Source organism: Apostichopus japonicus, chromosome 7, assembly GCF_037975245.1.
Source record: "Apostichopus japonicus isolate 1M-3 chromosome 7, ASM3797524v1, whole genome shotgun sequence".
In the NCBI taxonomy this organism is placed as follows: Eukaryota; Metazoa; Echinodermata; class Holothuroidea; order Aspidochirotida; family Stichopodidae; genus Apostichopus; species Apostichopus japonicus.
Window position 1 is genome coordinate 16,492,671 of NC_092567.1, and position 27,851 is coordinate 16,520,521.

Sequence of the window (27,851 nt, forward strand, 5' to 3'; positions counted from 1 at the left end):
ATGTAACCGTTGCCTTTCGAGATTCAGATACCGGCTTCCTTAACTTAGCGAGGCATACGATTTTACACAAACATTTATCTGGGGCTGCTTTTTTATGGGAGGGGGGGGGGGTCGCTGGTGTGATGGGGATGGGTGTTTTGTTTCGCTGCGAGCTGGTCGTCCTTTGAGTGGTTTTGTGAATGTTAGAGTGGGTGGTTGGGGGTTTGTCACTGCTGGTCGGTGGGCATGTTTGCTTTTTTGGCTCGCTTGACTTGATTTGTATTTGTCAGAGTGGGATGGTTAGATAGTGCCGTTTGGCCGTGACGTTTTGGTTCCCGCAGGGCGGGTCACGTAAAAAGCACAAAATGAGAAGAATACTAAAATGATCTGCGGTATGACATTACAAGTTAAACGTCAGTAGATATTGCGAAGAACGTACAACAAAACAGGTACAACAGTACATCGAATCCCGTGTTTACCAAGTGATTAGATGCGTTATTAAATATTGAAGACCAATCATATTCAGATACTGCTTTCAAAACAGTTATTTGCAAATGTTATTCAGCGATACTACATTGACGTATGTCCATCACCATTTTATCATTTCACTTAATCTATCATCATGCATACTAACTGGTTTAACATACTAAATGGTTTAAGAGCGGTATAACATCAAGGTAAACTACATGCATATTTTGTTTATTCCCCACTAACAGCTGTCGGATTGACTTTTCCAAATCATGAGTCGTCGGTCGATATGATTATTCTCCAACCAATTACGCTTAACCTGTGTAAATAAAAAAAGATGGATATTCAAATTTGCTTGCAGCACTTTCTGTGAATAGAGAAATATGGACACGGAAGGATGTAGTTTGAATATATACAAACTGCCAGTAATGGGGTTACTGTGAAAACTACGTGAGAACAATAGAGAGACAACTCAAGCAAGGCATAAACGAATTATGTCATATAAACCCTCGATAAGTCGAACATATTTCCTTTTGTACTTTTCCACTTTATTCTGATTAAGTGAAAGAGTTACAACCACTTGACAGGAATCCCTGTTTATCATTGGAAAAGTAAAAATTTGACTCTTCTTTCAAGGAGATTATATTGAAGTGTAATATAATTATTGCGGAACATATATAAATACATATATATATATGTGTGTGTGTGTGTGTGTGTGTGTGTGTGTGCGTATGCGAATGTGTGTGTGTTACATACCATAGTTACATCGTGTTTGTACATCGGAACAGCACCACGGCTCCTGATGGTTAAGACAATCATAGCTACAGCTACAAAAACCGTTTGCACCACAAGGGATGTGGATCCCACATTGACCTGAGATAAAACAAAGTTGACTCGAAAAGTAAACAAAAACGTATATGTGACTTCCTTTTGCATGAAAGGGTGACAGGGACTAGTATGAATCAGCGCAAAATAGAACTCATGGTTTCTTTACATCTCTCTAGAGAAGTGGCAGTTTTTCTTTATTTCGTTGCAGATTTGTCTTTCTCAGGATTCTTTAGGACTGCTTTCTTCAAAGCATTCCTCTTTTGTTTCTGCAACATTTCTGTCACTAGAATTACTGGTACATCCTTTTTCTTCTTGTACACTCACAAACCCATTAATTGGTAAACCTATGAAAGGCGCCAACATTTCGTTTAACCAAATGAACAATATTTGCGAGTAGTAGTTACGTCCCAGTCGAATTTATTCATATTTGTTGATATATCGTCCTTATTAATAAAGCTCACAAGTCAAAGGAATACAACTTTTCCATAATGTTTGTAAACCATGCTTAATGTAATAATATTGTAACTTCAAGCAAATTAATATTTCACTGAGTAATTCCAACGGATCATTGATTAAAGAAACAACTGTTAAGCATGCATTTACCTTCCGCAGTTGAGAGCAACATTGCTACGGCCACGAGGATGGCTAGAACAACCTGCTAAGAAATGTAATAACAACAACTTACATGATGAAGATTAAACGTGGAGCTTTAGAATTAGATACATATAAAGACGATGTTATACATTTTATGCAAAGTCAATATTTTGCATCCATGGCGTAACATTTTATCGTAACATGTAGTATACTTGTCTTAAATCTGACTTGTATGTTCTGTAAAATATCATTCTTATATTTTAAATCGTAAGCACGATATTACTTATTCCATATTATCTGATAAGCCGATCAATTACTACATTTTACTTGATTGCTCTTTTCTTTACAAAATTCATTTGAGTAAAAAACATTAACAAGTACATAGATAACGTTCAATTAGTGAGGGAAAAAACAATGTCTATATATGTTTAATCAGTCGATTTTTGTAATGACGTTATTGCCGTATAAAGGTTAAATTTAATGTTGTGATGTCCTGGACCATGCTTTCAGCACATGTCTAACTTCTATGCAACGTTAATGCCGTGAGAAATGACCTTTTCAAAAGTAGATAATCATCAATAAAAGTAGATGGAATCTAGCAGAAACATTGTCACATCGGTTCATCAAATGCAAACAAACAACACTGAATAGGATAACATATATATACATTTAAATTACATGTTTCTATTGCTTTACAGATTAGCAAAGAGTGAATGTTGTTAAATGCCATCCACTGGTTCTCTGCATACCAATAATTCTAGGGCGAGAGAGACAGTGTTGAATATGCAGAACGATCTGAATTTATTTGACGTGTGGCGGGTTTTTCATCCAAATGAAAAGAGGTATACCTGGCGGCAAAAACATCCAATTAAACAGAGCCGCATATATTTTTTCCTTGATTTCATCCGGATTACTTAATACTGTGTCAAAGTCATTAATAATAGCAGGCTATAGGACTGATAATTCATTAATCAGCACAGTGTTTAATTTAAATAAATAAGGTCACAAAATGGAGAGGATTGTGGAAATTTAATAACTCTTTACTGAAAGAAGACTGCTGCTATTTTACGATTGTTAATGACACAATCGCCATTATTGACGAATATGCATGGTTTCCTTATGTTCGAGAAAATATTAAATATCAATATTGGTGATTTAAATCGTAAGCCCCAGTCTATTCGTGAGACTCAAAGGATGTATGGTAAGGGCCCGTGTGGAATGGCCTGAAGAAGCAGAGAAACCAACGTTTTTTCTCCATTTAGAAAAAAGGAACAATGTTGTTAAACACATTTGGCACTTAAAAAAATGTTAATAATCAGGATATTTATGATCACGATCAAATACAGAGAGAAATTTTTAATTGTATCAACTTTTATATAGTTCCCAGGATGCTCATATATAAGTAATGGAGATGTACAAGGGAAGTTTGGTCAAAGCATTATCAAATTAGCAGTAAATGAGTCTATTAGCCTTGAAGGTATTTTGACTTATGAAAAAGTTACTTGTGGTTTGAGAAATTTGAAGAGCAGCAAATCTCCTGACTCTGATGGTTTTACTATTGAGTTTTTAAAGTTTTTCTGGAATGATCTTGGTCATTTTTTGTTACGGTCATTAAATTTCGGCTATGAAAATTCGTTATTGGTTACACAAAGGCAAGATGTTATCATCCTAATTCCAAAGGGTGATAAACCTCGTTTCTGTTTGAAGAATTGGAGACCAATTTCACTGCTTATTGTGTCTTATAAAATTGCATCTTCCTGCATTGCAAATCGTATGAAGGCAGTTCTTCCTAATATTATTTCTTTGAATCAAAGGGGATTCCTCAAAGGTCGGTATATTGGTGATAGCATTCGTACAGTGTATGACATTAATAATAGTCTCGAAGAAGACCAAACACCAGGGATTTTATTTGGGATTGATATTGAAAAGACTTTTGATAGTATTTCGATTAGGTTTATTAGAAATGCACTCCGCCTTTTTAAGTTCGGTCCTTCCATTATCCAGTGGTTTGGTACTTTTTATAGTGATGTGTTTTCCTCTGTTCTTGTAAGTGGCTTTTTATATGAAAAAAATATATATATTGATCGTGGTTGCAGACAAGGATACACTTTGTCTCCATATCTTTTTATTTCAAGTGTAAAATTATTGAGAATTCTTATTAATTATGGTAATTCTATTTCGGTATTGATATTGGAGGAGGCTGTTCTAAAATAGTACAGCATGCTGACGATACAACCTTTTTCATGCACGGGGATGAAATATCTTTTAATAGTATAGTGATACAGCTTGATTATTTTGGTTCTTTGCCTTGGCTAAATTTGAACCCTAGTAAATATTTTCTTGTAGGGTTGGGGAGTTTCAAAGGGTCTTCGTTTCCATTTAATAGAAATAATAATATTTGTTGGAACAAGGGTGATGATTTTACACTATTGGGGATTGTGTTTAAAAAAGTAATTAATATTTTAAAGATGTGGGAGAAATGTTACCTTTCAGTGCTGGGTCGCATTACCATTGTTAAATCTTTATTATTGCGTTGTTTTAGTTACTATATTATGACGCTTCCATTACCCAGTCCGGAAAATATTGAAAGAGTACACTCCATGTTTTTTTTTTTTACGTTTTGTGTGGAAAAATAAACCAGACCGTATTAGTCGAAGACAATTAATACAAGGATACCCTGATGGGGGATTGAAAATGGTAGATTTTTGTAAACAATGTACTGCACTTAAGATCTCTACGTTTTGTCGTTTGTTGAAGGGGATGCTTCTGTATTTTACATAGGTACACTATAAGTATTGACTCTTTCTTTGATAATTGGGACTTTTATGTGAAGTTAGTGAGTTTAAATATCTGTAATCCTTTTTGAAAAAAAAACCTTTTTGAAACTACACATAATTTACTTCATGATGTTTTCTCTACTATTTACGATGATGCTACTATATTAACATTGCCAATTTGGAATAACAGTTTATTTAAAGTTGGAAATAGCCCAGTATATTACAAGCGTTGGTATGACAAGGGTATACGCTTTATTGGCGATTTGATTAGTATTGGTACTTTTTTTACTTTTGATAATTTTACTCAGAAGTTTAATATATCAACCACTTTTTTGGAGAATAATGGTATTATTAGCTCTATTAAGGAACAATGGAAGGATTTATCAAATGATACAATTTTAAGGGTTACTTTTCCTAATAATAGTTATATTAATACTCTGCATACAAGCGGTTCTTTTTGTTCTAAAGCACTTTACAATAGATTGCTGGAGTTTTCAATATAGGTTTCGATATAGACTGTTGCATAGGATTATTCCAAGTAACAAGTATTTGCATTTAATAAAAGTTACTACTTCTGATAATTGTGATTTTTTTTCATGAATATTGAAACCATTGAACATATATTTTATGATTGTGCTAAAATCGGCTAAGATTTGGAATAATTTACAAATAATACTTAATAATGCCAGTGTGAATACGATAATGAAAGATATATCCAAAGTGTTATTTGGTGCAAAGTTTGCTCGTAAATTAAATTAATCAAAAGTTACATTTTGAATTGCAAATTACAAAAGATAATCCCAAGGCAAAATAAATTACTTCTGTATTTAAAAGAATATTTTAATTAGAAATATGAAAGGTGCAGAGTGGGAAAAATACTGGCTTCCTTGGCATAATTTTCTTCAATTACACCTTGTATTATAAATATTTTGTCGTGCCTATTCTAATTTAATTTATCGTCTTTCATTCACAACGTATTTTACGATGACACATATGTTTACTTTTTGTGCATTATGCAAGAGAACAAAAAATATTAAAAAAATAATGAAAAATAAGAACTTTAACTTTGAGCCTGTACGAAGGAGCCGACGAGACCACCACTGTAGCATTGAAGAAGTTCCGAAAGATTTAGCATATTTTAGAACTGAACATCTTGACAATAGGAATAGTTACAGAGATATCTCTAGTAGTGAAATTGGTTACTCCAGTTATAACATACCAAGTCTTAGTTTCCCTCCCGCTTAAAGTTATTAAAGAACGTTTTGCTCATAACGGCGAAATTCAAAGGAAAAAAATCCTCATTATCTCAAAATCTTTGTCATAGCATAATTGTAACACATCCTTCTAACGATTTCAAAGGTTCCAACGATTATGCTAATTCTTAACCTCCTCGGACAAAATACTCAGGCCTAACGAACATTTTTCATGGAAACAGCATGTCAATGGTTCACCTAAATCATTTCTAAGTTCATTTATAGAGTGCACTTCAACTACACACCTACAACTCATGCGAACCGTTCATTTACTGTAAATATCAATTTATCACTTATAACACCAAAAAGAGGAAAATCCTTACTTACCGTGAGAGTTTTGTGTTCCATTTCTTCCGAGATGTTTGGTAACTCGACTTCAAATTCGAATGTTTCTGTGAGCCTTTGGTGATTCGATCGCCCCTTTTAATAACTTCACTGACAGTAAACGCTATATTTATAGCTTTCAAATTGATTGGAATTTTGACGAGGCAAAGGTACGGCGGCGCATGTGTGATAACTCGGCCAATCACGTCAGGGTATTTGGTGATTCGATCGCCCCATTTTATAACCTCACTGGTAGTACACGCTACATTAATGGCTTTCAAACTGATTGGAATTTTGACGAGGCAAATTTACGGCGGCGCATGCGTGAACATTCGGCCAATCACGTCAGGGTATTTCTTCATAGGGAACATTCATCGTATCACGAAGTTACTTTATTAATCTGAAAGGACTCCTGCCAATCATGGCACAGAGATAATTTGAAATTTGGTAACATTTTGTGAATACAATTGAAAACCACCGTTATTAGTCAGAGTTATACATTTTAAATGTCGATAAATATTTTGAAGAAATTATAAAACACAAAGGGTCATCAATGAAATCAACTGGCACGTGCTATCAAACAAAAGTAATAACATATCAGGTCTTTTGTTTAACTAACGGGTTCTGCTACCTACCTTGATGCGAAGAGAAACCTCGTCTAACAGGCGATCATAGCAGTTACTGGTTGCGAGAAATATTGTGATCATATGGAAACGTTGACATTCCGTAAAATATTAAGATCTTTCCATAAATATGTTGCTGACGTCCAACAAACTGATGGATTAATCATGCAGTTAAGTTGGAGCAAATTGCGACAACTTAATGATAATTTCACATTAAATAACTGATTAATTCCTCATTAATCTGCAGAATGATTTTTTTAACAATTTTCATTACAGAACAATTCAAGAACTACTAACATAAGTAATTAAGTAAACAATTCTTAATTTTCAAAGGCACCTTGACGTTTCCGTATAACAGAGCTATAATAGCCAACGTATGTGCTTTTTACGTGACCCGCCCTGCGGGATCCAAAACGTCACGGCCAAACGGCACTACCCAACCATCCCATTCTGACAACCAAACCTAAAGTCAAGCGAGTCAAAAATGTAAATACGCCTACCGACCTGCAGAGACAAACCCCCAACCAACCCACTCAAACATTAAAAAAACACAAAAGGACGACCAGCACGCAGTGGAACGAAACACCCCTCCCCAGTACACCAGCGTCCAAAAAAGGCAGCCCCAGATAAACGGCGAAAATCGCCTTCAACCTGAAGGCGAATGTCATACTTCAACGCCTCCAGGACTGCCTGCTAACTGGCAAATGTTCCCCTCAAAACTAGATCGCATCAATTCCTCCAAATAGCCAACGTATGTATATCATCACTTTGTATAGGTGACATCAAGAAAAATATATTCGATGCCTATGCGCACGTAGCCAGAACTTCCATACGTCGAGTTTAAAAGCCGGGTAAAGACGAATCACTTGGCTGACAATGGAAGATATGTTTACGTCGAAGAGTTTGATTTAACAGTATTGATATCATTGTTTCATCTAAAGACCATCATCTTCCTATAATAATTAAAACATGAAGGTGAAACATTCTGAATTCATGTATTTGTACTCATAAATCCGGACAATTTCCCACAACCAAATCCGCCTTGTTCTTATGAGAGATATCGCATGTACTTTCTTCGATGCTTTATTATGGTGTGGTCTATTAGTCACTAACAGAGTTACTGCTTAGAGGCTTACTGCTGGTTGTACAATTAATCTTTCTATTAATTTAGAACATAAATTAATGAAGCAGCTGCAAGCAGGAATAAACTTTCACAAAAGAGCTTGAGGAGTAAGATAGGGACTTGGCAGCTTCGGTTACTTTGTCGATCACGTGATACCCGGAAAATCGCCGGGATTTTTTTTTTTTTTTGCCGGGTATAAACCAAGCAAGTGGCTAGCCAGGTTGAACTCGTAATGATAAAAAATTAATGTTTTCAATCATTTCCAAGCGGCTTCGAGAAAAATTGAACAAACAAACCAAATAAACTTCGTATTTAACGGCATGCAGGAGTCATTTTAAGCTTTCATCATTTCCTGTTGTCGTGTATACTTAATTACATATAGCTGTGCAATACCTGCATGTATCTATACATCTCATCAGTAGTTCCAAACACACGGGAATCAGTATCATGATAAAGTGTATGACCGGCGTCAGTACTCTTTGGTTCATAATAACAGCTGTGGCAAATGATATTAATAGATACTATAGATCATACTTTGACGATTGTGATACAGTTCAGAGCACTTATACTTGAACATCAGTTGAGAGGAATACACATATGCTGGTCTGTTATTTTGCTATAGAGTTATTGAACATAGACTGTTCCTTCATATGCATATATGTATTATTGAAAAGGATACTATTATCGACAAGCCAAAAACTTAAAACCAAACATATATCACCCACCAGATAGTTTAGTGCTAAATCATAACAAAGAGGCCATTGTTCTTTGGTTAATCTTGTAATAATATCTTTTGTCTTGCCTGAATACGCCGCCTTCCTTTCATTCCGTTCTTGTTCTTGAATCTGTAGTCATTGTTAATGTGCTTTTAAAACAGTAAGTATTACTATAAAGGTCAGAAATACCCATCCCACCCCCTCCCCCCCCCCCCCACCTAAAGAGCTAAAACAAATAATAGAAGTGGTCACCCGTGACTTGAAGTTTGAACCAGTATTTTTTTAATATCCCTTGGCTCCGCGCATATCATAGTAAAACAAAATGTATTGTTGCTCGATTTATACATACGTTACTTGTTTGGTACTAATGCTCTGATTTCTCGATTTGTATCACAAACGTTAATGGCCACTGATAGTGCTACAATCACGTAAGCTTTATTCGTGTAAATGAACCAGGGGCTCACTCAACATGTTTGCACCATGGGGCTAAGATGTAATGTCGCCATGTGAAGGGGTTAATGCCGAGGGTGGTCCATCTCCCATTTATAGTAGTTACTGTGTTCTCTGTGTGTATCGGGTGAACCGGCTGTCAATAAATATACCAGTGTGATAACGATTGATATCATAAACTGAAAGAAAAGGCTGTTCATTTTGAGAAAAGTGTTTAAGTTGAAGGAGGAATATGAAGAAAAAAATTTTGAAGGATAAAGACAAAATAATATTACAGTACGATAAACTATGGTAGACTAAGAGTGTTGTAAAGCAAAATAAGAATATTCCTAGTGAGCCGGTAGCGAAGGCTTATTAGTGAAGGCTTATTAGATGAGAAAAAATAAATAGTACATGGAGCCGCCTTAGAAGCAGTAAAATAATTCAAAAGTTTTTGGAAAAAGACAATAATTTCGGCCGGTATTGGAAGAGCATTACCATCATAAATGACACGTTCGCTAGCAAGGTCACCTTTAGTATTGAAGCACAACAGGAATATTAAGAGAATATATTGTAAGCTGGAGAGAATTACCTTCAAACTATCCATATGTGCACACGCATGGATAATTTTACTACCAGTATTTTAACTGGAACGATGCATGTGTCACTACACCATTACTCTAAATAATGCTGATACCAATGGGAAGACTGCCAGTATGTTCGTCACTATAGCAAATTCGTGCGGAAATCTTTTAGAGAGGCGAGGGCAGTTGTTGCAGTTATTGACTAGAAATTTGAGGAATTAAAAACTTTAAGGGTTGTATTTTGTTTATATATTAATAGTGTACTGTAAGTTATTACGGACTATGACATGCATTGTCTTGAGATCCATGCAAACCGCACGGTTACTACAAGAAGCAGGATTATGATACCAAAAAAAGCTTATCAATTCATCCAATACATATAATTTTTTTGCTGATATCACACATAGCGATGGTGAACTTAACAGTTTAACCATAATCTATTTGAATCTCTCGTCGGCAAAACCACATCACAGTGTGGATAATAGAAGCAAAATATTTCACAATCTCTGCTTTTCAAACTTCTTTCACTTAATCTCCAGATCACAAGATGTAAATGATACATTTGGCAGAAAAATGTTTCCACTGATAAAATGACACATCAATATTCAAGTTTATAAATTACTTCTCCATATATATTAAGATACCCTAGTTCAGTCACATTAATACATGATTCATTCATTTCTCCGCCATACCAATAAAAATAGGGTGTAATAACGCAGACATTATTTTCATGGGATGAGAGCAGTAGCTATTCTAGTTCATGACGTAATAATCACTATTTATAAAGTGCGTAACTTGACTATTGATCTACGGATGCGTCGTTGTATATTTGTCTCCTTAAAATCCATTATGCATGATATCATCTAGTATGTTATATCAAATGGAAATAAAGTCAAAAGGCAGTAGAATTCGCAAGTTTCAAAGCGAGTACACTACAAATACCGAAAATATGGCGACCAAACCTCTTTCGGTAAATCTTCTATATGTGATAAATATAGTTAATATCAATTTATATTCATTGAACGCTTGTTATTGACAGGCCTTACCCTTCGTTCCAAACGACTAGATAAAAATGAAGTTACTACCGAAACGAAACTACATATTAGTAAGTATAAGGCAACTTATGAGGTCCTTGTTCTTTTGCCAGGTTGCTTGTACATACATATATCATTAATCGAACTATACTGCTTTGTTTTTTTTTATTCTTGAATGCCAATTTTTACTCTAATGTACGATGTAATATCCTAACATAAATAATACACTAAAAGATGATTTTCATCTTTGACATAAGAAACATAGAACACCCTTGCTAAATATAGCATGACGTTGTTAAATATCACCATACGTGAAGTTATTTCTTTGTATATATCTTGGTTTACATGTGGAGTATTTACAAGTACTCATATCGTATTGTTATCATAAAGCAATTTAGAACTTCGGAGACATTTGGTCTGTTTTCATGTAAAGTTTACCCTTTCATCGGACATTACTCGTTGTTGTTTCTAAACAGGTAATTCTAGCCATCGTCATGGTTACAACAACGCTGCTGTCAACTGTGGAAGGTAAGTGTGTTGCCACTTTTATCTTTATTCGATACCTTAAGCATCATTACGCATTCAATTTCTGTAACTAAATACAATAGCATGTGCTTTTTACGTGACCCGCCCTTGCGGGATCCAAGAAGTCACGGGCCAGCGCCACTACCCAACCATCCCATTCTGACAAACAAAATTTAAGTCAAGCGAGCCCAAAAGTAAATACGCTCACCGACCTGCAGAGACAAACCCCAAACCACCCACTGAAACTTTCAAAAAACCACAAAAGGACGACCAGCACGCAGCGAAACGAAACACCCCTCCCCAGCACACCAGCGTCCAAAAAAGGCAGCCCCATGGCATGCATGTAACTCTCGTTATGCAATCACTCTGTTTGCCTTTGTATTTTATGGAAGCTCGAAATGTCTCTCTTTGTATCTTTGGTATCTCTTTTATATGTGCCGTTAAAATGCTAAGAATGGAAGGCAGAGCGGAAGATGCGGTGGATAGAAACACACACTGTACGGATTGCAATCAACTTATTTTTCGTGTTTCCTTCTCGTATATCCCCGTACGCGTAGAAAAACGACAAAAAGGTAAAAGTAAATAGGAGCAAATTCCGACCGTCGCGTTTGAAGATATCCTTCCTACCAGTAAATAATTTTCATCATTGTGATTTGTTTTTCTTCAAAATATCAACAGTCATGTATGTATGTGTGTATGCATGTGTGTATGTATGTATGTATTTTAGATCCTCCTGCAAGCAGGAACTCTCGAAGAATCCTCGATCATTGGCTTATCAAAGCCGCAAGCTGACCGAAGTCAGTCTCATACATTCAATTTTTTAAGTCCATGATTATGAATTGTCAATCGTTAACAACTCTGTAACTGGTCGACATACATTAATCTGTGAGTGACTCGAACCGGGGACCTTATTATTGGAAGGCACCAGCAATACACTCTGAGCTTACACTCATTAAGGTGTGTCCTTCATGGGTAGGTATATGTCCTTCACGTGGAGGTATGTGAAGGTATGTCCTTCACGTGTAAAGTAAAAAATAGAATCAAATCTAAATATATAGGAACTATTCCAGCAGGGTGCCATTTTGCGACAGGCAGAAAACATTTCATATTTGCATACCATTTAATTATATAAAAAATATATGATGACAAGGAAAGAGCAAAAACAGAATGATGTTATGATGCATTTAAACAAGAAGTAGACGTTTGCAGTCATTTTATGAATTCTTATTCACATGACACGTACATGACAAACACACAATTTCGACAAGAATAATACTCCATATTGAATATAGTACAAGTCATTTTTATAATGTAATCATGTAAAAGCTAATTGACATGTACAAGTCTTAGCCATAAATTTTAAAGAAATTATTATTGTCAACATTAACATTTTCAAGAAATTTATTCTAAATTAACAAACTATATGTAAGAGATGGAACCATGATATCCTATATAACTTTGACTGTTCAGAAAGAACAATCTTTAGCTGATAAATCTTACATAACAAATCTTGTGAACTTACAATCAGCTACAAAATGTAAATGTCCTTATCGACTGTCCAAACTTCCTTCCCTGAGTAATCATCGATCTGATCTAATATAAATCAAAATTATACCATCGATGATGGTCTATACTTATATCTACCATATTTTGAGGCGGCAAAACCGGAGAAAATTTATGAAAATTAAAAAGATGGAAATTAAGATCAATGATTTGGCATGTGTCGTCCAGTGAAATGAAAACGGAAGTCATTTAGACAAAGACCACCCTGCGCCAAGATCTCTTGAGCTAGTGTTTGACCTCTATCCGAAGCCACGAATCCTGAGTTTCCTGAGAATCCTGAGAGTCCTATACAAATAAACACCATTGCGTCAATGCAAATAATCAACTCCATCTCTCTTCGTTGATAAAATTTTGTTACTAAAATGATGTTATTCCAAGTTGATGTGCTTTGTTAGAGAATTTTCAAAGATCGTCTCCCAAGGCTATACTCCATTCCAGGGTGGGTTTGATGGATCCATTCCACATTGCGTCATCCTGACGGCGAGTTCAAACAGATAATCATAGCACTCACACCTGAATAAACATAAATTCAAATCCTTACTTATTTGCCATAATGAAAGGAAAATATTTTTTATCAATTAACTTATTATACATCCGTACCAAGACAACAAAAAAAATACTACTCTACAACAATCAACCACAATTGCTGATAATGTTTAGTACTTTTGTAACTTCATTGAAAACTGTGTTTTTCGCTTACTGTTGCTGAAGTATGTTGACATGACCAATTATTCTTATAGATAATCCTCTGCATCTTTTGCTACTTTCACCTTAAAGAATAGAAATATATAAACAATCTAAGAAACTACCAATAGTGAATTTGTTTTTGCTTATATGAGTACCAGCAACTTCGTCAATTTCCAGGTCTTGCCTTTTAAGCGTTGCTATCATGTAAGCAATTTTCCTAAATATTTCAAGGGAGTGGAGATATATCGAGTTTAGAAAGAAAAAAGGTCTCTTTGGATGGACCGTTTCACTCCTTAACACTGATTAATGAGGTATTTTTGTTCTATTTTCTATGCAACCTGAAGTATTCTTCCCTTTCTCGCTCACACATAGCTATGAATAACTTGAAATTAGTCCCAACAGTTAATGTCAGGAATCATTATAGTCAGATTCTGAGGTGCAAATTAGTCGTGACAATTAGGTACACCATTGTCAGTAATCAAAGAGTAGGTCAGGCTATTTACTGATGTTATCAAACGTAACAGACGTTTCTAGAGTTTCCACATGTATATAATGTGACATTAACGGAACCAAAGACATGTTGATGACGAGGCCGAAAATTTAGTTTAAGTGCAACAACCTCTATAACGAAACAAGTTAATGCGGCAATGGTAATTTGATTACAGTGTCTAGATTAAATTTGAATAGCAATAGAACGCTGTACGTTCATGAACACTCGGTGCACCCAAAGAGGACACATGATGTGGTAAACCTCCTGGTTCAAATACCATACATGTTGCATATTGAAGAAAGGACGCATGTCTTCTCTGAACACTTACATTGATTTTGCTTGTTCCCAAGTATCTCCCCAAACATAGATTCCGTGCTGCCTGACTAAAACAGCACACGTATCGGGATATGACGTCATTGCAGATATCAGTCCTTCCTGAAATTTATATAATAAAAGAAATAGTACTTCAAACATCGGAAGGTTTTTCAGCCTCGTTTGTGTGATAAAGAAACTATATCGATATTATTCAGAAATGTGTAGGATGCTCAGTTTTGTATTATCCTCGCTTAACCAACGGATTCACTTTCAAAATAGATTACGTGTGTAAATCAAACTGAATGAACAAAGGTAGGTCTAGGTAACTGGTATGCGACATCGTGTGGATTTCTTGACTTTGGCTATTTTGACATTATCTTTTTCCCGTACAATTTCGAGGGTCGAATGGTCATTCACTTATTATCGATGGTGAAAGAAACAGGATATATAATGGAGCACACTTCATCAAGATTGACTACCCGTTGTTAAATACCAGCAGTAAGTTAGGAAACTGTAACATTTACGCAACAGTTTACGATATAGTCAACATAGACAGGATTATTGTATAATTATAATTAGCTAGTTTACTTAATTCTAGTGAAGAGGCTTGATGTACTTTCAAATGATATCCCTGACCAAAATGTCTTTAGGACAAGTTCAGTAATGACTACATTTTAGATTTCGAGTAGGGACTATGGTAAAAGTATCTTTATTCATCTGGGGTTAATTCAAACTTTAGACTACCAAGACTTCAATGTACCTTATCAATTACTCCAATCAAAGATAAACAATTTGTTTTGTATATTCAGACTCTTCATTTATTCTCGCATCATGTACTATAATCGTTCAGTACTTCCAATCATGTGCAATTATAATACCGACATGTTTAAATAAAATAAGTCATTATGAGACGGTTCTCATTGAGGGGAATAATCCAGATCTGACAACCCCTTATAGTGGGTGACCAATTCGACACGGGAGGCTGAAGGATAATACTATGATGGAATGTTTAAACAACTGGTGGTTGGTGGAAATAAATACACCTCGGACTAAACATATTACAAGTAACTAGGAAATTGCTCGAAAGAGTCAATCACTAGTGATCTCCAAGTAAGCTTCGCCTACTAGATTGCTTGACTAGATCTACCATCTGCGTCTAACAATCTCATTGTTCCGACAGGGTTATAAACTATAGTAATTTACAATACAATTTCTTAAATTGTCTTTCTATACTCTAGTGTGGGAAACGACAGTAAGAAATATTCAGGAATGTATTTCACGCCTCCAGAATAGAAATAAGGGAAATCAAGTAGCTTACAAAATATCTTAAATAACTTCCATGATACTTTTACATGATAATATTTACCAACAAATCATTTTCTTTCGTTGTGTTCTCAATTATTGGAACAATCAGCTCCTCGTTATTTCTGCAAGAAATATATATATATATATATATATATATATATATATACATATATATATAAATATATATATATTGTATATATATGTATATATATGTATATATATATATAAATATATATATATATAAATATATATATATATATATATATATATATATATATATAAATATATATATATATATATACATACATAATAATACATACATCATAATACTTTTACATGATAATATTTACCAACAAATAATTTTCTTTCATTGTGGTTTCAATTATTGGAACAACCAGCTCCTCGTTATTTCTGCAACAAATACTAAACATATCTATTTATTTATATAAATATATATAAATACATAATAATACTTTTACATGATAATATTTACCAACAAAATCATTTTCTTTCATTGTGGTTTCAATTATTGCAACAATCAGCTACTCGTTATTTCTGCAAGAAATATTAAATCATGTTTGATATCTAGAGTAAGGCAAATCAGTCACCAAAACAGAACTAGTATTGTTCGATACAGGTGAAAAACGCCTACAGTGGAATTACGACCTTCCTTGCCGGTTTCGAACCTCTGGACATACAATCAGGATCCATAGCCTATAGTAGTTTGGGTGTCCGCATATAAAGCGGGAGGCCCGGGTTCGAATCCCGGTGGAGGCTGGAAGTTTTTTCACTGTTCTGGATTTTCCAGCTCATTACGTTTCAATATGCAGAGATGAGAAATCTTCTAAATCTAAATCTAATTCTAAATCTTCTAAAGGGATGGTTTAAAAAGTTTCCCTCTAGTTGTACCTTTATATGTAACCATGTTCCCTTTCTTTAAAGCCATGCTTCGTGAGGTGTAAATGGTCACTACGGTCATTGCTATTTCGTTAGAAAAGAATCGTACAAAATAAAGAACAAAACCTTAACATATATTTACGAGTAATATCTACCAGATGTGTCTTTTTGTTATTCCTTTCATCATCTAATGGTGACTGATTCGACTGTCATCCTGATATATTTCTAAGGATTTATTATAAAGATCCATTATCTGGTCTCTTTCTGACACCACACCGTTTTCTGTCAACGTTACACGTTATGAAATGATCTCAAAACTTAAGTGAGAGGCAAAACATTGCAAAATAAAGTTACCTGTAATATCCACCAGATGTATCTTTCTTGATTCCTTTAATCATCTCCTGGTGACTGATTCGAAACTCCTTCCCCGCGTACAGCATTGTCACAAGGTTTGCATGCATAGAGTGACTGTGTATTACAGCTCCAGCATCTGTATATCAATCATATGTTTAATAAGAATGGTAACAACATAGGAAATGTGTTGACCAGACAGGCAAACAGTGTTTCAACTGCATGCCGTCTTGATTAAAACCAACATGTATGAGGTCATTCGACAGCTTCAATATTTTAGAGTTGACATTTGCTAATATAAACACTGTAATAAAAGACAACAATGCTCACTTTAAAAAAAAAAAATTAAATGCATTCCAAACATTGTAAATAATACAAACTTAGTATTATAACCTTTTTATAACAAAATAAAAGTTTGTAATAACAAATTTAGACAAATTAATGACTTAATTTGTGTGGTATGTATGGCTTCCGTACAGAACACAGCTTGATAGCCAAAACCGATTGCTTTTGTCTTTGGTGCTGTACGTCTATTACTTCCTTAGGCAGAGCAGTTTTTCTGATATTCTTATTTTTTCAGAAATATTGTTAATCTATGTACTCCTGTCTTGCCAGCAGCTTTGTTGTTGAAATATAATCTTTGAACTATAATATGGAATAAAGTATATTAAACCAGAACCATTACAACATATTTAATACCTCTCATTCTATATGCAGCAAGAAACAATGGAGTGCATTGACTCTTCCTCCATTTCTTTGAAGAAGGTGGTCCTGACAGCTCATCTCCGGCCAGATTGATGACGTATAAATCATCACCCTGCGAAAGATACTAATGTTAAGTATCACAAACGGAAATTTAAATCAACTCAAAGGCAAAAATTAAGAAAGCAGTGGTTTTGAATAGTCGTCGGCTATATGCCCGCCTGTAAAGAAATGAATATAAGCAATCATAAGAAAACTAAACTAACTACACATCCTAGGAACAATATTATCATCACCTGAAACCAATTCCAAAAGGAAACATGCAATGGACATCATTTTTACATCATAACAATTACTTAAACATTACTTAAAGTACAAGTAGTTGCGACCATTACGTCATCGGCACGTCTACCTATAACAACAACTTCAAACTAAATATTGACTATTGACTATACACTTTTAACTACCAAACATATACTGCTTTAAGTTGTGAGGTACTATATGGCTTGGAACCTCTAAAAGCGTAGTACATGACTACAAAATGTATGGTGCAATTACTGCAGATAATTGAAGTTGGTTGAAATGAAGGATATTATTTTCAACTATTAACATACCATTCCTTTGAGATTAAATCAGCAATCATAAAAATAACTTGTGTATATGAAACAAGACTGCCGTTAAAATACATCCTTTTAAGGAAAAAGAGAATATTAACTCAAAGTAGACATGAGTGTGCCTTTAACACAGTGAAGTTTAACAACGGTGGGCCTACACGTCAATTATAAGAAAAGTCCACAGTCTACTATCAATATAGAATCCCTCAATATATACACTGAATTGGGTCTCACTAACGTTCCATGGGAGCCGCCATTTTGAATAAATAAGAGGGCGCTCTCCCATAATGTTATATCCCTTACGTGGATACAAGTTCCACGGTGAAACTACAATTCAAAATTATCTTTAAACCATTTTACCCACTTAAGACAATAGTCCAGGTAAATATATCTTTTTGATATTGTACAGAGGAACATAATCTAAGCATTCTAGTGAAATTTGCATTCAATTCCTTTGTACCGTTTTTGAGATTATGACAGTAAAAGTTATCTGATATTCTACAAAAGTGAACTCGAAGCACATGTGTGATGTCATAGTTGCACACTGACAAATAATGTTTTGTTTCTCTTTAATTTTCAGTCTATTGATTTGACCTTGGATTGGATGGTTACTAGTTTGTCTAAAGGGGATGTGAAGTTTATAAAATACCAAGACCAATCATGTCATCGGCTCCACTTTGCATGGTACGCCGAGGCTCCTTCACACTCTGAAGGTATCGAGTCATATGTAGTGTACCCAACATACCGATTCGTGTTTTATAATCTGTGCATTTAGGCCGTCTTCCATGGCTTGCTTTTCGCTTCCTTTGCTCAACTTTTTAGGGGAATGGTGTTACTGTAGCTTAAAATGCGGAGAATAATCACGAGATTCATAATTTGCTATGCCAACAACAGGATTGTTGCACATTACTCTAAAAATGCAGTAAAACTGTAGTATTTTAATTGATTATGGGACATGCCTGATTTTAGGCAACTGACCAATCATAGGGCTGCTTCTCGTGACCTTTTGACCCGGCCCGAACTTATTTTGTTTACATCTACTGTGGCGAGACTAAATCACGCACTGTCTGCATATAGAGCCTGTAGCCCATCCATTGCTCCAATCTATCGGAGATGGCAGTCCAAATGATCAGAAAACGTTTTGACAAAGGTAAGAATAGAATAACTGTAGACGCCAAAAAAAATCGTAAAATATATGTGTACACTTGTATGATATTGTAGGCAAATGAGGTCGAAATTTCTGTTGATTAAGTACGTAGGCCGACGCTGCAAAGTTGTAACGCATAACGCCGGTTGGGATTGCGATATTGCATTAGCCTACATTATATATCTGCCTGACCAAAGTCTTCGTTGACGTTAGACTTAGCAAACAATATAGGCTATGCATATGCTTGGCCTAGTTTATGATGTCTTTATAGTACGGACGATTGAACGTTGGTACATCCAATGTTGTTTATTCCTAGATTTCTAATCGAGGAATTGCTGCAGTGAACATGGTTGACTTTCGTATCAATTTGTATTGGCGTAGGCCTACGCCTAATGTTAGTTGTTGCTCCTATTAAGTTTTAGCATAAAAAATAATCAGAACCATCCTTGGCATGGGCCTACTTAACTGATGGTGACGTTAGATCGTAGATGGTATACTTGCTCAGACTAACCCTAATGATTAGCCTACTGGCATAGATGCTAGACTTATCCTTTTGCCAAATTTGCTTGATTTATAATTGTAATTACTGTAACTGTACATTAGATGCAATAGGGCTAGGCGCTGCACAAGTCAATAAGAGACAAAGAAGTTTTGATAAAACAACCAAGGCTTTGCAAAGTACCATAACAGTAGGATCTGTTCAAGTGGATTGCACTTGGCCTACCCTCTATCCCATGGACCAGGAAAGCAGCCACTGTGCCTCACACTCCACATCGACTAGCTATGGTTATGAATGCTTGAACTAGTAATGTTCCAGCTTTTTGTTTTATTTTGCTATTTTCTCTAACAGTTCGATGATGACTTCTCACAAATGTGCATTCCATTGTGCTGGGAAGATTGGGCCATTAATGAGGTTCACCCCAATCAGTTGGTCTAAAGTTATTGCCAGTGCTGAGGAATGGTGCAAATTATCTGACCCACAGTGTGATGTTGCTCACAAAGTTCTATCCACCTGCAAAGAACAGCCTGACAGCTTTGAGGACATCTTCTAACATCGTGATTGCTATGCGGCTTTTACCAACAAAACAGATATTATCAGAGCCAAGAAATGACAGATGAAATAACCTCAACATAAAGCAGTTGAAGGTAAGAAGTTTGTCAAAATGCATTTTGTTATGAGTTAAAGGTATGCTGTATTGATCCCAAATATGCCTCATTTTCAAATATGGTAACTTTTGGTCAAAATTCTTTAACTTTTTTATTACCACCCTGGAGGAATTTACCTCACCAGGACATTCAGTCATCTTGTATGCTCATGTAGTATGTCTAAGAACAAATTGGGAAGTAAAGACCCACAGGGAATGATTTTTTGAAAACTTGTTGTTCTAAATTATAGCATGCTATAATTTGGGGCTAATACAGACTACCTTTAAACAGTAATGAAATACAGAAACATGTCAATGAACACAAACAAATTGATTTAATGATGTGATGTAACACTTCTTGGATCAATTCACTTGTTGGAACTTTAAAAGCTCATTTCCCTTGCATACAATGTAATTGAACTGCTTGAATTTACATTGGTATGTGAATATGTGGTCAATAAGTACTGCAGATTTCTAGAAGATTTAATGTGAGCAAAAAGGGCCTTTTATTGTTTTATTCCCAAATGTTCTTTTTATGCCTGATCCTGGTATTTAGATATCCTGTCTTGAAGGTAGTTGCCTCTAAGGCATGATTTTGTTAAATGAGTTTATCTGATTACACATGAAATTGGGAATTGAAGAATTGTTAGAAAACCTGCAGTGCAATATGAATTTTGAAAACAATAGGTGAAATGAAGGAAGATAAGACCATTAGACATCTTGTTATCATTTATGAATTTTAAAATGAGGCTAGTTTGTTATGACTATCAACAAAAAAGGATGTTCAATCATCATTTTAGCTTTAAACTGTTAGCAGAAAGGAATAATTTGAAATTGATAAAGATCAGTTGTATGTTTTCTAAATTGAGTGAGGCTTCACTGTGCTATGTGTCATGCTGCCATTTCTAAGACAAAAATAATTTTCTGTGCAACGAATAGTCAGTGTCTGTTGGGCCCACATAAAATGTGAGAAAAGCTGTCACTCACAGACATCTCTGAAAAGGAATTGTTCCAACTCAACATAGGAATGTCATACACAAAAAACATATCAACCCAACAAAGCAACTGTAAGTCACTTTCAGATATAGGAGGTATCCTGAGGGATTTTAATTGCTTTACATTTTCTTAATTTGATTTCAGATCTAGATACCTCTATGGAAGAAGATCAACAAACAGAAACTGATGAACCTCTGGAAAAACAACTCCTATCATCAAAGTTGGCTTCTTCCTCATCAAGGTCACAGAATGTGCTATCAGAGGAGTGTATAATCTATAATATGAAGGAAGGCCTTTAGCAAATCTAACTAACTAGCAATTATAATTTATTTCCAGAGTCATCATCAAATTGCTTAAAAAAGTATCATCTATTTGCAAGTACCCTATGTTTTTGTTGCTTTCAAATGTGAAATATAACTACATAAGTGAAACAAGTGTGAAAAATTAGTGGGGATATACATTGGTGTACATACAGAAATGCACATTGATGAAAAATATTAATTCTAATAAAAAACCAACTTCCCACTTCGTTTGACCTAAAGTCTGTCGCCCTCTATTTATCTAGACTACATGTTACTGTTTTCAGCCACATGTGCATTCGATGCAAACAGTGACATAAGTATTACAGGTCATGTGACGTTTGTTCATCCACTCAGCTGGATCAGATTGTGACACTTGTGAATCAGTCTTCCCTCCCGTTCTGAATCGTTTGGTCCGGTAGTAGCCCTGGCTCCGATCATTGTGGTCGTACTTGTATCTGTTTTGTATTCGTCTTTTATACACTATTGTATGTATGGCGATTGGGTGATGGACTGTGCCCTAGGACCGGCTGTGACAGCTTAGAGAGTACTGCTCATGTTTTTTGGCATTGTTACTTCGTAGTAAACTTATGGGAGTGGTTCCAGACCTGGACCGACCGTGTTACGGGAGACCGTTCATGGTCGGTAGGGCAGGGCTTTATTTTATATGGGGTAGACCCTCCAGTTTGTTCGGTAGCTGTGTTGCACCGCATCATTTTTGTTTGCTCTATTGTAAAAAAACATGTTTGGCGGAATAGGTGTAATTTGGTTTTTAGGGGGAAATTTGCCAGTTGGCAGGCAGTCCTAGAGGCGGTGAAGTCCGACATTCGCCTTCAGATTGAAGGCGATTTTCGCCGTTTATCTGGGGCTGCCTTTTTTGGACGCTGGTGTGCTGGGGAGGGGTTTTTCGTTTCGCTGCGTGCGGGTCGTCCTTCTGTACGTTTTTGAATGTTTCAGTGGGGGGGGGGGTTGGGCGTTTTGTCTCTGCAGGTCGGCGGGCGCATGTTTTTTTGGCTCGCTAGACCTTAGTTTCGTTTGTCAGAATGGGATGGTTCGGTAGTGCCGTTTGGCCGTGACGTTTTGTATCCCGCATGGCGGGTCACGTAAAAAGCACTATTGTATGTATAGTTATAGGACACTACTTCCGTATTGAGACCTCGTTTGTGACCATTTTTGTTTAAGTGCATGTTTTCTACCTATTATTGAGGCTTCGTCCCGATGTATTGTTTGTACCGTGGCTGATTATAGTAATAGATTGCAAAATCTCAGCGCTCCTTCTTTACTCTTTAATCTATGTGTTATATTCTTTGCATGCAATAGCGAGGTTCAAGACTCGTCCTTATTAACACACTGCCATCGAAGCCACATTTGTTTCCATACCACCACCAGTCCTCAGTAGGGAATATTCAGGCTCCAACCCCACCCCCCCCCCAAATACCCCGAATCTTAGAGTGAGTTAACGTTACAATATGCCCTATATTTTATACAGAAAGCTGAAGCAAGTGTATCATGAATTTCTGACCACCAGAAATCTATTTATACCACAGAAACCAAAGAAAAGTTGTTATGAAACTGGTCTCAATCAAGAATAATACATTCCTATCAAGATTCGAGGTTAAAGCTCAAGTAGATATAGAGATATCACAGCTAAAGTTCCTTCTGGTCAATCCTAAAAAACGACAAAATGTTTGGTAACCTTGGCAACAGCAATACTTTCTGAAGTCATCATAATAGCATTGAATATTCTATGATACAAGATTTCACATGTGTATGTAACTTTCAGTCATAAATTATTACATACAACCTCTGCATTGTTTCTTAAACAGGTCGGTAGATTTTCTTACAAAGTCTAATCAACGAGTAAAGGGCGCCCTCTATTTGGTTTTCTGTTAATAGTTCCCCCAGTCAGTATCGGACAAATTTCAAATTTGGTGGGCTTTTTGTTCTCCAGAAGACCCTTCATAGAGATTGTTTTATATTACTCTACTCTTCCACCCTGGCTATTAAAAAAACTTCCAAATTCATCATAGCCATATATGGGCAGCTAGCCGCCATTTTGGTTCTTGGCACAGCCGTGTGCACATTTGGTGGCTGCCAACAAACAGAAAACCAAACCTTATATCAAATTGTACTCATTTTCACTCAAATCAAGTATTCCCTAAAAAATTGAGCAAAATCCAAAAACTAAGCACTTTTTTGGCACATGGAAGACGGCCTAATTTAGCAGCTGATTTCATGAGGCAATGTTTGACTCTAAATTACCTCTAATCTTTCCTTCTGTACTCCGGAAGGAGTTACGTAAATTTCATCCCTGTTGAACAGAAGAAAAGGCTCTGTTAGTAAAAAAAAATAGCACGATTTTTAAGAAATTTTCTAAATGTAGAGTTGTTTTTGTAATATAAGCATTAATTATCCTACCTTTGTTTTATAGATATACTTCCACCAGTACCGGTCACCCATCCATGATGATAGAATACCCTACATAACTCTGGAATGATATTGCGAGGATGATCTTTTAGCAGCGTCTGAAGAAAAAAAGTCTCGTTGGTCAATGACATAAGTCTTCTCGTAATAAGAAAAAATGTTGTTTGATAAGCAGCCTCCCATCGAATCCACCTTGGATGTGGGGTCATTCCACTTTGGATGTGGGGTGATTCCACTTTGATTGCGGGGTGTAACATTTCATTTTCTGGCTGAATGCAGTTAAGTTGTTCATTTTCAGTCATTTTCAGCAATAACTATTGAATCAAATCAAATGAATCATAGTTGCTATGCTACTTCAAAGCGTTTTTTAGAAAGACTATGGTTTGGATACAGTGACACATAACTATAGAGTACAGTACACAAGCTCAGGGCACAATTTAAAGGAACTGTTCAATGAAGAATTAGCGTTGATGCCCAATCTGATGACAGCATAATTTTTAACCAATATCTGTTGGTAGCAATAATCAATTGAGTGTTAATTCCCTGGACGAAACGGCAGTCGTTCCAATACAGCTGAGCTAATGTATGTATTTTAGATCCTCCTGCAAGTAGGAACCCGCGAAGAAGACATCATTGGCTTATCAAAGTCGCAGGCTGACCGAGGTCAGTCTCTTAGATTCATATTTAACGTCTATGATTATGAGTTGTCAACAACTCTGTAACTGGACGACATACATTAATCTTGGAGTGACTCGAACTTGGGACCTTATGATTGAAAGGCACCGACGTTAACCACTGAGCTAACACTCCTATAATGTATGTATTTTAGATCCTCCTGCAAGCAGGAACTCGCGAAGAAGCCATCATTGGCTTATCAAGGCCGCAAGCTGACCGAAGTCAATCTCTTGATTCATATTTAGCGTCCATGATTATGAATTGCAAATTGTCAACAACTATGTAACTGGACGACATACATTAATCTTGGAGCAAGTCGAACTCGGGACCTTATGATCGAAATGCACCGGCGTTAACCACTGAGCTAACACTCCTAATAATAACACAGGAAACCTTTGTAAATTTGTGTTTGTATTGTCTCTGGCCTACGTTACTACGTAACGGTATGTCTTACAGTAACCTTAGCTCAATTTTACAAGACTGCCTTTATAGGCATACAATAGTTGTTCTTGTGAACTTGGGAAACCTATACATGACATTCCGTATTCAATCAAATTTCTCCACTCCTGACCTAATTTTCAACGACTTCTAAAAATGTCATGTTATGGCCGAATAATGATAGCCTAGCTAACATGGAACAGATTGTATGCCAACCCGCAATTTTTGGTAGACCATGACGTTGAACAGCCAATAGCCAATTCCTGTAAGTAATCATTCAACCCGTATGGAAACGTTTGGCGACATTTGTCGCATTAAACATTGCGCATTACATATACCGGCCATTTTCCGATACTATGATACAAGCTCATTCATTTGGGCACGTTCCACTTACGTGATGAGTGGTTAGGACACACAGACACAATATTAGATGTATGTATACATTGTGATCATCACTGTACTATCTAACACTGCCATGCACCAGTATCTATGCCTTATTATTTCTATTTCGTGTTTTACTTCATTTACAGCAAACAAATCATTTCAGCAGGTGTTATTGCACGGATATGTTGACCGCCATCCAAGTAGGCCTACTATACTAGGCTACTACTAGGCTTAACGTTAAGGAAATAGCGAAGTATGTTACGCTAATATGTCTAAGATTATGGATAGTTAATTTCAATAGTACCTTGAGTAATTGCTACCTTCCTATACCATATTAATTAATACACTAGGTGCACTAACCATGCCTCACAGTGATATTTTTGTATATCTTCAGTGACTGAAATTTCCGTTTAATCTTAAAGCAACCGCATTCGTTCGGCAAACGTGATGTTGTGTTAGACTGCTATTACAAGTCTGTCGATACACATTGCACGTACATACATCACAGAAGTTCAACACACAGAAGCTACTTTGCACCTAATGGCCATGACACTGACTGACCAGTGTAATACCTAATACAATAACTCGAATAAAGGTTGCCAGTGTGAAAGCCAAATCCGGTCAACCAGAAACTGGAATATCAATAACAAGTAAAAAGACAAACCACGTGTCCTTTGAAGCAGAACTAATTGACGTTCAAATATATAGGCTACATATTTATATATATGTATATATATATATATATATATATATATATATATTATAGTTATATATATATATATATTATAGTTATATAGTTATATATCTATATATCTTTATATATATCTATTGTATCTATATATATATTTATATATATATATATATATCTATATATATATATATTTATATATCTAAATATCTTTAAATAAATATCTATATATCTCTATATCTTTCTATATATATATATATATATATATATATATATATATATATATATATATATGCCTATATATATATATGTCTATATTATATATATATATATATATATATATATATATATTTCTTTAAATATATATCTTTATATATCTATATATATCTTTAAATATATATATCTATATATATATATATATATATATATATATATATATATATATATATATATATATATGTTAAAAGATATATATATAATTCAAGGTTACAATGACATTTATCTGGAATTTTTAGCAAAACATTGTCATCTTCGAGCTATTACATTGCATACCTAAAAATCGCAATACTCAATTGTGCATTCCTTCAAATCTGCACAATATTTATAAAATTTCAGCAGGGGATGAATTCATTTCCTCACTTCCAGGGTAAATGCGAAGGCATAATCTCGTGCTTTTTGGATTTATATTTAGTTTGCGTCTTGTAAGACAGAAACATTGCATTATGTTTATCTTATAGTAATTGCTGATTGCTTATTCGAACGTAGCAAATGGTGTTTAAAGATTATTTCACCCTTGATGAAATCGGTATGACATTCCAAGATTTAAATAAGGTTACTCTACTGACCAAAAAGCATTAATTCTTAATACTCAAATATAAAGTGAATACTAAAGTATACACTGGCCCACACTCCCATTAGTCGGCGAAACTGGGGAGGAATTAGTCATCTGCACCGGAACCAAGATTTTTTAGCCATTCGGGGGAATTTATAGTTTGGCCCCCTTACCTTTGATAGCCCGTACACGTCACTATAGGCGTGATAGTCAAGTATATACAGTGAAGACGGAAGCATTACTGTATTACATGATCTATAGAGAAGAACTGCCAAATACACTGTAGTATTTATTGTACACTGAGTCAGCAAGCCGACTTTTGAATAATGAAGATCCGTTTAATACATATGCAACAATTCTGAGAAAATGAGGTGTATGTAAACTGAATACTGAACATTTACTAATCTAAAATAATACATGTTATCATCTTTCTAATACCTTCGGATTTACATAGTTACGTCTATTGGACTTTAGTAGGATTAAATGTTAGATTTTCGGTAAGAAATATAATGTTCATAGTGGAATGTCTTAGGCTATGGGTAATTAAAATCAGTATTAAGTTACTGCTTGTTCTTACGATTCATTCGGGTTCTTGCTTGTTATTAAAGTTATGTCATTTCCAGTTTCTTCTTTCAAGTTCGA

General features: G+C 35.3%; 1 protein-coding gene and 2 long non-coding RNA genes across 5 annotated transcripts; 1 reads left to right on the forward strand and 2 right to left on the reverse strand.

Annotated features, from left to right (window-relative positions):
• Positions 1–500: 500 nt before the first annotated feature.
• On the reverse strand, positions 501–6,349 carry LOC139969496 (uncharacterized). The gene is made up of 4 exons (XR_011793731.1): positions 6,227–6,349; positions 1,879–1,930; positions 1,204–1,320; positions 501–766 (listed from the first exon to the last, which is right to left on the reverse strand). It is a non-coding gene; the product is annotated as an uncharacterized lncRNA (long non-coding RNA).
• A 6,519-nt stretch (positions 6,350–12,868) lies between these two features.
• Positions 12,869–26,391, reverse strand: LOC139969498 (methylthioribulose-1-phosphate dehydratase-like). Of its 3 annotated transcripts, XM_071974535.1 has the most exons (8): positions 26,050–26,391; positions 24,187–24,293; positions 24,031–24,079; positions 17,565–17,682; positions 16,869–17,004; positions 15,679–15,739; positions 14,326–14,432; positions 12,874–13,333 (listed from the first exon to the last, which is right to left on the reverse strand). In XM_071974535.1, the coding sequence occupies exons 1-8, from the start codon at positions 26,050–26,052 to the stop codon at positions 13,243–13,245; spliced, it is 672 nt and encodes a 223-aa protein (XP_071830636.1). In that variant the 5' UTR covers positions 26,053–26,391; the 3' UTR covers positions 12,874–13,242. The 3 variants fall into 3 exon arrangements, with proteins under 3 accessions (XP_071830635.1, XP_071830633.1, XP_071830636.1); XM_071974534.1 differs by lacking the exon at positions 15,679–15,739 and adding an exon at positions 15,968–16,028 and having other exon boundaries at positions 12,869–13,333; positions 24,187–26,391; XM_071974532.1 differs by having other exon boundaries at positions 12,872–13,333; positions 24,187–26,391.
• Positions 18,947–22,256, forward strand: LOC139969497 (uncharacterized). Its single transcript, XR_011793732.1, has 3 exons — positions 18,947–19,331; positions 20,179–20,474; positions 21,614–22,256. It is a non-coding gene; the product is annotated as an uncharacterized lncRNA (long non-coding RNA).
• Positions 26,392–27,851: the final 1,460 nt, after the last annotated feature.

What these genes read in the sequence shown, in the direction of transcription:
- LOC139969498 (XM_071974534.1), bottom strand. Translation starts at nt 24,494, where the DNA reads ATGACTGAAAATGAACAACTTAACTGCATTCAGCCAGAAAATGAAATG. An exon ending in AGTATATCTATAAAACAAAG is followed by an intron (nt 24,080 to 24,186) that starts GTAGGATAATTA and finishes TCTGTTCAACAG; the next exon opens with GGATGAAATTTACGTAACTC. An exon ending in ACATCTGGTGGATATTACAG is followed by an intron (nt 16,029 to 16,868) that starts GTAACTTTATTT and finishes TATTTGTTGCAG; the next exon opens with AAATAACGAGGAGCTGGTTG.